The sequence below is a fragment of the Anguilla anguilla genome, chromosome 6, assembly GCF_013347855.1.
Source record: "Anguilla anguilla isolate fAngAng1 chromosome 6, fAngAng1.pri, whole genome shotgun sequence".
Classification (NCBI taxonomy): domain Eukaryota; kingdom Metazoa; phylum Chordata; class Actinopteri; order Anguilliformes; family Anguillidae; genus Anguilla; species Anguilla anguilla.
In genome coordinates this window covers 42,056,818-42,067,867 of record NC_049206.1, presented here as the reverse complement: position 1 = coordinate 42,067,867, position 11,050 = coordinate 42,056,818, and the positions used below count along the sequence as shown (strand labels likewise).

Below are 11,050 nucleotides of genomic sequence, written 5' to 3'. Positions count from 1 at the left end.
TAAAGAACCTACAAACATACCTGAACATGTACATTCAATGTTATGTATGATGTATATGAAGCTGCACACATGCAAAACTGTACAAAAAGGCTGTCTTGCCAAAATGATCTCATTTATTTTGATTTGTCTGAAGATAATGGTAAGTTTATCTGAAATTACACTGAATAAGTTTCCTAGATACATTTCTCGAGGTTTACCTTGAATAAGACTGGAGGCCAGCTAGAAGGACCATGTACTTGTGGTTTTGTTTTTCCTTTTGGACAGTGTTTATTGGCAGCTGCCAGCTCTACTCTACCAGCAAATGGTGGATTTAAACACTTCAGGGACATCGCTGTCCAGTTTACAGATGACCTTGTAGATCGCTTTCTTCCAAGATGGGTCCAGGTCTTTGGCCAGTGAAATGGCATTGAAAAATTCTCTGAGTGTAATTTCAGCAACCTCCAGAAATCTGCTAGGGACCTGCAGGTGAATGATTAAAGACACACATTGTATATGAATGTCAGTTACGCCAGTATATGGTAACATTGCAGTTTCTGTGCTTGGTAAGTAATGTGTAACACACTTCAAATGTACCCGATGAGGTGTTTTACTTTGCAGTCAGTTGTACAGTAAAATATCTTGCTGTACCTTTTCAATGGTACCTTTTTTTCAACAGTGAAATGTTCAGTGTTAAGAGTGGCATTGAGAAGTAGGGATAAAATGTACTCTGTTGATTTTGCACTCAACAGACTACTCTGTTGATAGCTGTGTTGACATCCCTCTAACAGTGTGACCCATATTGTTTTTTTTTTGTTTTTAAAAAAAAATTTTAATATCTTTTTTTAGATGTTTAAACTTGGTGGTTCTGTTTTTGTTGCAATGCCTATGCAGCAATTTTGGACTAAATATTGCTACAAGCATCAAATACATAGAATGTCATGCTAAGGCTACTGATAATTAGCAAGCTATGGTATGTGGTAACCGTGGTGATCTGTGTCACTGGTGGCTGTCTGTTTTGACTTCTTGACTAGATAGTAGGCAGTTAACAAAACAAACATTAATGGAAAGTTTGGTTAAAAAATGCTGACCAAATTGGCTAGGCTGCTTGTTGGTTTTGAATTGGACATACCATGACGGTATACTATTCAAAACCAAATCGTAGGTAGATATTTAATGGTAATTTATGATGTGACTATCAATTTGCAGTTAAAAGCTTTTTTTTGTTTGTTTTTTTACGGAATAACTGCAAATTATTATTATTTTTTAATTAGGGCTGAATGTATTTGGGTTTGGCTTGTCAGCTTGCTAGCTTCCCAGGCAACTATCGGCTTCAGCCTGTACGGCTGTCTTTGCCAACTAGCTAGCTAACTGCACAAGTCAAAACTAATAGCCAGCTTAACAGGCTCACTAATTATTGAAAGACTTAAAGGTACTATATGTAACTTTTTTTATTGTGGACAAAGAATAAATGAAACATCCAGAGTAAAAATACAGCTTTTTCTCACAAATAAAATGTCGAGCCGGTTTGTTACAGTGAAGAAATGGCTGATTTCATTGGTAAGCTCACGGCTTCACCAGAGCCAACTAAGCCCAACCAGCTGGAAACAAAAACGATTCTCCTAGCTGCATAAACAATGCTAAGATGAATACTAACGTTAGCTGACAAGCTGTCATTCTATCATAGCTAACGTTAATCAAAGTGCATACCGAACAATACTGCACACAGCTAGCCCACATAAGACAATCGCGTCACTAGTTATTTGTGTAGCTAATGTATTGCTATGTATTGTAACATATTGCCAAGTTGCTATATAAATATATTAGTAATTGTCCAATGTAAGACTCATCTGACATTTTTGATACTACAATAGCCAACTTCCCGTCACACGATGTTTAGTGCTGTACCACCACCAACACAGGTTGTGAGAGAATCTGGCAACCACTCGAGGGGGCGGAGTTTCGATTGAGAGCAACTAGCTGAGGTGGTGTCTTGCTTTGGGTTGGGATTTAAGTTCCCTTGTGGACAATGGGGTTTCAAATAACCTATTGCTCCTTTAACAGAAAAATGTAACTTATTTCTATATTTGTGACATGATGTCCAACTCTCAAACTATGGAAAGCAGCTGCCTCCACAAAGTATCACAGTAGTTTCCTTGGTAACAAATATATGCTGTACTTCAAATATGAACCTTCTCATTATTAAAATAGGTTACAAGTTTTTCATTCACGTTTAAAAAAAAAAAAAAAAAATGATCCTGAATTTTAATTCTTTATTTTTTTTTGGGGGGGGGGGGGGGGGGGTGTGGTCAAAAGCAAAATCAGTTTTACAAGAAGAAAAAAAATAATTGCGCAAGTTAAAACAAAAGGATATGAAAAGGATATGTGTGTTCCTTACACTTTTGCAAGAGTTCACTTGTTAGCCACCTAAGATGTAATGGAGTATCTCATTACTTTGCAAGTGTCTCCACATGGTGAAATGAAAGGGGCAGTTTACCCAAAAATAAAATAAAGCTTTATTTCCGCTTACCTGGAGTGATATCTGTCCATTTATTTAGTTTTGCTGAGATTTGACAAGTTTTCTAGATATCTGCTGCTGCCCTCATACAAGGAATATCAACGGCACCAATGTTTCTGGCACTGATAGCACCAAAAATTTACATTTGAAAATCTCAACAAGGTCTCTTTCCAAATATAATGCAGTCTCTCCCAGAAATTCACAGACCTTGTGCATGGTTTTATCGAAAACAACTTTATACCAAAATATGCCAAATGTATATGCGTGCAAACTCAACCAAAGTACACCAGTATTCTGGGGTTCAGTATCCACCTTGTTGATACATAAATGGATATATACAGTTGGCATACTTTGGGAGCAAGTAGTTCTCGATTAAACCTTGCACAAGGTCTGTGAATCTTCATAAGTATCTGCGTCATATTTTGAAAAAGACTTTGCTGTTGACCTTTTTTTGAATGTAAATTCTTGGCGCTTTGAACGCCACAAACTTCAGCACCGTTGCGGTCCATTGTATGGGTGTAAGGGTGAGCTAGTGGATATCTAGAAAACTAGAAATGTCCGTGAAACTATTTGGGTGGACAGATGGCACTTGGTAAGTGGAAATTGTGTTATTTCATTTCTGGGTGAACTGCCCCTTTAAGCTAACCATGTATTAACAAGATCATGGGGCGACATAGCTCAGGAGGTAAGAGCGGTTGTCTGGCAGTCGGAGGGTTGTTGGTTCGATCCCCGCCCTGGGCGTGTCAGTGTCCCTGAGCAAGACACCTAACCCCTAACTGCTCTGGTGAATGAGAGGCATCAATTTTAAAGCGCTTTGGATAAAAGCGCTATATAAATGCCGTCCATTTTTTACCATTTAACATTCATGTTGACAGGGGCTGTGTTTGGTGGCCTGTTCTGTGAATGGATGGGCCCTATGCCATCCAGTCAGTCCTCTTTCAAGCATCTGAAAGTCTCACATTAAATATCGGACTTGTTCTGCAGTACACCTAACTTAAAAACTGCAGTGTCATAACTTGCAGCACTTGGCATTGCATGCTTCAGAGTAGGGCACATGATTGTCTGCAATCAGTAGTTGAGGCTGGTGCAATGAGATGTGTGTGTGTGTGTGTGTAATGGAAAAAGGTCTAAACATAGACTGTAACTGTACTCCCATCATCCGCATTTATTATCCGCATGTCAACTTCACTGTATTCAGGGGCAATGTTTCCCTCAGGGTAAACATTGAGGGGTCAGCCAACCCTTTGCCCCCATTCATTAAGTGCCTGTGTGTGTAGCCAAAACTTTTAAAGAAGTACGGCTGTTTGCCAGTTGGGCACAAATCAGTTGGCCCATGGCAGGCAAACGCATTAGCGCAGCATTCTTTCCTTCGCAATTTCATATAAACTTCTGCAGTGGTTTAGAAGGTGATGTCATTTCATTAAATTAAAAATGGCAGAATAGTTACTGTAAAATGTTACGGAATGATGCCATTGCCCTGAAGAAGTTGAAAACTGAGCAAATGGTGATTATCTTTCACGCTCCTCTCTTCTGTGTGGTTTGCACATTGTTTCACTGTTGCCAAAAGAGTTTGTGTAAAAGCTTTATCAAGTTCTACAAGTATGCCCATGCTTTTTTCTTTTTTTTTTTTTTTTAAATAAAAACTTTCCAAAAATTCTAATATGGCAGGAATATCATGAAATGTTTTAGCAAACTGTCCACAGTCCTGTTTTTCCTATCAGAATTGAGAGTTACAGTGTTTTTTCAAAAACTTAGAACAATATTGTTGGCTTGCATCTTTGATCCTCTGCCTTCTAAATGTGTTTAGTGAGCTGTTTATATGGAATATGAACTGTGAACTTTGGTTCAGTCTGTCATCTCCCAAGCCACAGGAAATTTTTATCACAGGATAAAATATAAAATCACAGGATTGCAATTTTCTTAGCCAGATGAAATTAGCATATTCATTTATTTTATCTTTATCCAAAAAAATAAAGCCGACCAATTCGTTTAAGCTGGCTTGTTGCCTGTGTATTTATGTTTTAAATACTTCTGTCAATATGAAACAAAATGTGCTCATAGCTGTAAATCCCCCCATTAGTAAAAAATCTGTTTTCCGCACCCCAGCAATTTCTCACATGCAACATGTTGCTAAGGGAACAAGTGTTTAACTCACACATAACATTGGACTGACTAAAATACTTTTTGGCTACTTCAGGGTTGTTTCACCTATCCCAGCTGTGAATACACCGCAGGGCTCTATCTCTCTCTGAATCGACCTATCATTTTCAAGTTCAACAGTCACCTTTGTCTGGTACCAGGGCACAGAAATGAATACTCTGAAGGTGAGTAATGATTCATAATTACATTTTAAGCAGTATAATTGGACATCGGTATTTTATCAGTGTTTGTTAAAGTGTCTTGCGGTAGCCTAGCATCATTGATTATTCCAAGCAGAATGCTTAACAGATGCTGTCCTGCGTGCATGCATACTTGATTAAATGTTTCCCCCTCAGTTGTACATTCAGTCGGGCTTGCATTACATATTGATTCCGATATTGTTGTAAATGTTAACTGGTGGAGCATGAGATCCAAGAAGAGCATTCACCTACCTGGAAGTCATTGCCTTTGTTGAAATGCATGTTGAGGGCTCGGAACAGTTCAGAATCCCTGGTCACAGACAGATCTGAAGCGCTGCTGACTCCATCCGCGATGAACTGGCGGCAAAATTTTTCTATGTGGATGTAGTAAAACTCGCGGAAGTTGCTGAACCACTTGATGAGCTGGGAAGTAATGCAGCGATTGAACTGGTGAGGTAAGGAAGACATTGAGGTCAGTAGACTTGTCGATCATAAATTAAAGTCCACATTATTTACCAATTCATGAATGATGCATTTGTACTGTTCTTTTACTCTAAAAAGAAATAAAATATTTTTAAAAAATGTGTATGACAGTTTTTTTTTTAAATTTCAGAACACATGCTTCAACAAAGAAAACATATATATATATATACATATTTATTTTGAGCAATATTCCGGTAAATTATTTTATTGTCCTTCCTTACAACTAGTGTCTACAAACAGATTAATGATTAATGGTATGCCTTGCTCATTACTTTACAGGCATTTAGGAGACACACCTAACCAGAGTGACTTACACAACTTTTTACATAGCATCTACATTGCATCTATCCATTCATACAGCAGGATATATACTGAAGCAATGCAGGTTAAGTACCTTGCTCAAGGGTACAATGGCAGTGTCCTACCTGTGTTGAACCTGTGACCATACACTACCACCTAGTGTATGCACAACATGAATCAGTGCCTTCTAATTGGGTTATTTATGGAATAATTATTTGAAATTGTGTTGTCATTCAACCGCTGTTATTTTTACGTCTATTGCCGAGCTGATGAAAACAGCTTGCAATAGTATAAAAAAAAAAAGTATATTTGCAGTTTATTCCATAAATGTGTAACTCCAGGGTCCTCATTGCTTACAGCAGTTTTTGACGCCTTTCACATAAAGGCTTGGTGCTCCTCTAAATTTCCATAAAGCTTAAGTGATTCTCAGTGTCTGGGGCAGTCAGAACTCTCAGCACGCAGATATTAAATTATACTTTGATAATGACTTAAAGGCAATGTGAAAAAGTGCTTCTGTACTCTGTGACAGTTCTGCTTTTGTGGTTGACACTGAAGTGACTTTTCCTGGACTTTGGAGAAGATCACTAATCCATTCACCATCACTTACCTGGATATCTGGAAAGAAAGTTTTCAGCACATTGGAGTTGGGATATCGGCAGTAGAAGAATATCAGCTTTGCCTTCTTAAGATGGTTGGGAGTTAAACCTTCCTGAATGTGTCATTGTTAAGAATCCTGCTTTACATTGTATACAATAGCACAAGCACTTTGATTTTATGTTTCGTAAGGGCATTTACTATATTTGGAGATTTCTAGATATTTCTATCTAGTGGGATACTTGAAATGGGTAACAGTAATTCTCTCTACCCAAGGACCAATAAGCCAAAAAACAAGACAAAATACACTTGAAAACATGCGGTAATGGAAAAAGCTGTCAGCACTTCACAAGTTTGCGATTCCTGAGATTTGCTAAAATACAAGAGTACTGAGTGTCCAAGGTACATAATTAGGGCAACATCATAAAATTTAAGCGTAGTACTGAAATCGCAGACCAAAACAGCCAGACCTCTTGCCTAGCAGCCCTGCATCAGGATATTTTCCTTTTTTATGTACTTCCATAACATCACTATCTGAGGAGTGAGGAGAGGAGGTTTAGTTGCTTTGCTTTTTTTCCCTTGAGGCATTCATACACTTCTGAACTTCTCATAAAGCCTACAAAACATAGTTGCACTTATATACAAAATGTTTCCAAGTGTCATCTGCATTTCTATATACAACCTCAGTTTCATGTTTCTTTTAATGGACCTATTGGGCCGATGTTACTCATTTAAAAAGGGCTGTCACTTTAAAGAGTGCACTTGTATTCAATGATACCAAGTTATCAGCTTTGTTGTAAGTTTACATAATTACATTTCCACCTCTATTACAATTTTTTTGTAGTATTGTCGTTTTAAAGCAAAAAAAAAAAACATTCATATATATGTATATATATAAGACTGAGCTGGTATTCAAAGACATACCTATACTATTTTACCTATTTAACCAGGTATATTAACTGGCACTATGTTGCCAGACATCACAGACAGACATCAAGACCCAGTTTTTGAGGGAATTTAATCAAAACCATGGAATTAACACTTCTCTTGAAAAGTATCATGGGATCTTTAATGATAAGAGTAAACCAAGCCCCACATCTGCTTAGCTACAGCAGCTTGGCATGAGAACAGTACAGGGTAGTATGGCTCCTGGCTAATACCAAATTGTGCATTACTAAAACACTTTGAAAAATAAAAACCCTTTATTTGGGGAGAACTGTTATGAAAGGATATGTTGACAGCCATAAAGAAGTTCCTTTCCATTACAGCCTGAAGGTCCCTGGACATAAATGTGTGAGAGTGGCAAAGAGTGCCCACTCCTTCCGGACCCACAGCTACAGGATGTGCCTGGTGATCCATATAAGTGGAGTTCACTTTCGGCTTCACCTTAAAGTGGTTCCGGGTTATTGAATCCTGGGAGACAGCTTGAGACTTGCAAGGGAGGCTTGCCAGGTTATCACATGGAGCATACATGAAGGGTTCCAGAATCTGTTCTTCTTGCAGAGAGTTTTGCTGGTTTAACTGTGCTGGTGCCTGGAGAGAGTGGTAAGGCCTTTTTGCCTTCTGGTTCACTGAGGGGCGGGGAATCAAAGGTGAATTGCTAATGACAAATGATTCAGCCTCTGTTTGGTCTTCTGTCAATGGAACCTTAGACTTCTTTTGAAGTTCCACAGGCAATCTTTCTTCCTTGCCCAGGGATAGTTTTGGAGGTCTGGGGATCAATACATTTTTCCTGGGTTTTATATAACTGGCGAATAGAACAGGCCTCACATTTGCTTGATGAGACTGGTAAAATAAAGTAGGGGAGAGGTTTTCAAACACCAGGTCAACGCTCTTACTCACGGCTTGGGATAGCTCCTGCTTCAAAGTCTCCAGCAAGTTCTTATGTCCTTTGTTGAGCATTAAGTGGCTGTCGTCCTCCTGGGGAATCTGCCCTCCATCAATTTTATCCTTGCTAAAGCCCCCCTCATGCTCTTTGTCCTGGTGCATGCAAGGCTTGCCGTTGGACCCCTCTGGAGGTTGTGTGTCCCTCTTGCTGTTGTCCCACTCCGGTGAGCCTGTCTCGCCCTTCTCCCGATCCCTTGCCTGGGAGCTGCTCGCCTGACAACCCTGAAGGAAGCCCTGCTGCTGCTGAAGCTCCTCAAGGAACCTCTGTGTGGCCCACAGCTGCTCCCTTAGCTTTCTGAACTCTTCTCTCTTGCCACAACAGGTTCCTCCCAACCTGTGGCTATGCTTTTTAGGGAGGCTCCCTTTTCTCTTCCAGGCCTGGAAAATTTTCCCACCATCCCTTGTACCTCCATCACTCCTCCCTCCTTCCCTGGGAAGCCTTGCTTTGGGTAAACTCGACATGCCCTGGATGATGTTTTCTACCCTTGCACGCTTGGCATGGTGGAATTGTTTCAGCAATCTGTCAACATCAGGACTTGCCATAGCGGGTGGGTGGTTCATCAGTGACGGTGGTTCTGTCATACTTGCTTTGGTAGGGTCACCGGTGTGGTCTTCCTTACTGGGGTCAGCCATGGTGACACTAGACACAATAGCAGATGGTGGATAAGACAAGCCATCCATCACAGCCTTTCTGATCTTGATGGTTTTTTTCAGTAGATGGGAGATAGTCGACCCATTACAGTTGAATGTCAGGAAGTTGCCACACAAGTTTCGCTGTAAGCCCATTTGCTGGAGTTTAGCCTTGTCTTCTTCCTGGTTGGACTCATTGGAGGTGTGCATGCTGTGAGAGAAAGCTGAAGTTCATAATGCTTTATGTTAATGCAATCTGTCTGTGATTTTCTGGACACTACTATAGAATTATAAATTTGATTGGAATGACAGCTAGTGTTTTGAATGTCTGGAAATTATACTCAAACTTAATCTATTGGAATACCTAGACACAAATAAAACAGAATGTCTGATTTTTTTTTTGTTGTTGAATCGTGGCATTATGTTATCATGCCAAGCATTGGTGTGACATACGTTTTAAACTCAAATCCTTGCACAACATGAAATATTAATTTAACCATTAACTAATAATTTTTTTAAATTATTAATTCTAGCATAGTTTTAATATGTGATTATAAATTGACCTTCAAACAAATAGTAGATCTGTTTTTTCAGAGATTAATTGCACATGTTGTAAAAGGACTGGCTATTTACTACACAAGTATGACTAAATTCATAAGACAAAGATTCATAATCTTTAAATGCATATGCTTAAATGTGCACACAAAAGGCATTCATTATGAACTGATTAACAGCCTCCCAAGTACAAAATGAATATCAAAATACTCATACAAGATAAATTATAATACTTAATGGTGATGCAGTCAAAAGGTGAGCAAAAAAATGAAAATATTAAGGATCACATGAACAGTAAATAAAACTGCATTAAGAAAGTACACCTTTGGACAAGAAATAATTATTTTGCTCTCTATACAAACTGTTGGCCATTTACACTGTAATATCTGTCAGCAGAGCTATATGAAATTCACAAGGTGATCACTATTTTAACAGAAAATGTGGTATGCATTTTCGGTTAGGCTAAATAAAACCTTGACTAATTTCATTGTCGAGATTGAACGCTGCTGAGGTTATCCTTTTCGTGTTCTCATTCAGTGATACATAAAATCCCATTTTATTTTACCTTATCATTATTTATCACCTGTCTTCTATAAGCTACATCGATCCAAGCAGACAGGTAGAATGCAAAATCTGGTCATAATATTATATATAGGCTACTGTCCACCGTTGATAAATATCACAACTTACAACTGACATAGAGGTCGGATAATTGTCAACAAAACTTTCACACTTACTACAACACGTGGACCATAATCGATGTGAACATGAAGAGATGGACTTAACATATCAAGTAGCCTACTCTGCGTTTTAATCAACCTTTTACCCGCGTCTTTCACAATAAAAATGTTTCCTGAAAACGTTTTAACGAGTATCGTCTTCTACTCCACACATTCACAAAATGTAGATTGTAGGCGATGAAGATTTTATATTAAATTGTTGAGGATTAAGCATTTATGAAACAAAAAATAATAATAAACTCGAAGTGTAAATGTAGGCACTTCCACGATTTGTATGCGGGTCGCCAGTAAACAACAACAAAAAACCTAGTACTTTGATTTAGTCAAGACTGTTTTCGGCTATACAAAAATCATACGAAAATGCACATTTATGAACATTATTTAGAAATGTATGGACAAATAAAACCGAAAGTTCAGGTTGCACCTTACCTGAGTCTTGCTGGGAAGGAAATGATGCTGGAAGAGCAAGGGTGTGTGATATAGCGCGATTGAGTGAAAACTGTCGAAACGGTACATGTACGGTAGGAGGGGTCACCTGAATGCTTGGCGCCGTACGTCTTTGATCTCAACAAAAAAAGCACTGAATGCAGACAATTGCACAAGAATATAATGTAGTTTTTTTTTATTTTATTTTTTTACTGTGTTTGAGTAACTGATAATAATAATAATGCACAACAAAATTCTGGACCACAAGATAATTAATTCTAGAGAGATAAATGTATACATATAGGCTACAGTACACAGGCTAAGTTAAACTGTAGATAGGCTATAACTGTTAGTTTGGGTTTGGGTGACTTAGAGCAATAGCTTAGGTGGGTGAATTTCATGATTGGTGATGACAAAGAAAATAATGTCATAAATATTGTTTTCCACCATTATTACCCCCTGAAGAAAAGTAATTTATCCGCTCCGCACACTAACATTGTTAGAAAATACAATATGTTGCTCTTCTGTTTTTCCTTACATAATCTTACATGTACAAATAATTTGAAAACTGGACATTCGTCCGCACACTAACATTGTTAGAA

General features: G+C 38.4%; 1 protein-coding gene across 1 annotated transcript; it reads right to left on the bottom strand.

Annotated features, from left to right (window-relative positions):
- Positions 1–291: 291 nt before the first annotated feature.
- On the bottom strand, positions 292–10,530 carry LOC118230190 (prospero homeobox protein 1-like). The gene is made up of 5 exons (XM_035423002.1): positions 10,452–10,530; positions 7,444–8,951; positions 6,224–6,331; positions 5,086–5,280; positions 292–459 (listed from the first exon to the last, which is right to left on the bottom strand). The coding sequence occupies exons 2-5, from the start codon at positions 8,935–8,937 to the stop codon at positions 292–294; spliced, it is 1,965 nt and encodes a 654-aa protein (XP_035278893.1). The 5' UTR covers positions 8,938–8,951; positions 10,452–10,530.
- Between the last annotated feature and the right edge of the window lie 520 nt (positions 10,531–11,050).

Excerpts from the sequence above, each read along its gene's own strand:
- LOC118230190 (XM_035423002.1), bottom strand. The coding sequence starts at position 8,937 with ATGCACACCTCCAATGAGTCCAACCAGGAAGAAGACAAGGCTAAACTC. Across the intron at positions 6,332-7,443 it reads ACTTCTTTATGGCTGTCAAC|ATTCAGGAAGGTTTAACTCC; the intron begins ATATCCTTTCAT and ends TAACAATGACAC. Across the intron at positions 460-5,085 it reads ACAAAGGCAATGACTTCCAG|GTCCCTAGCAGATTTCTGGA; the intron begins GTAGGTGAATGC and ends ATTCACCTGCAG.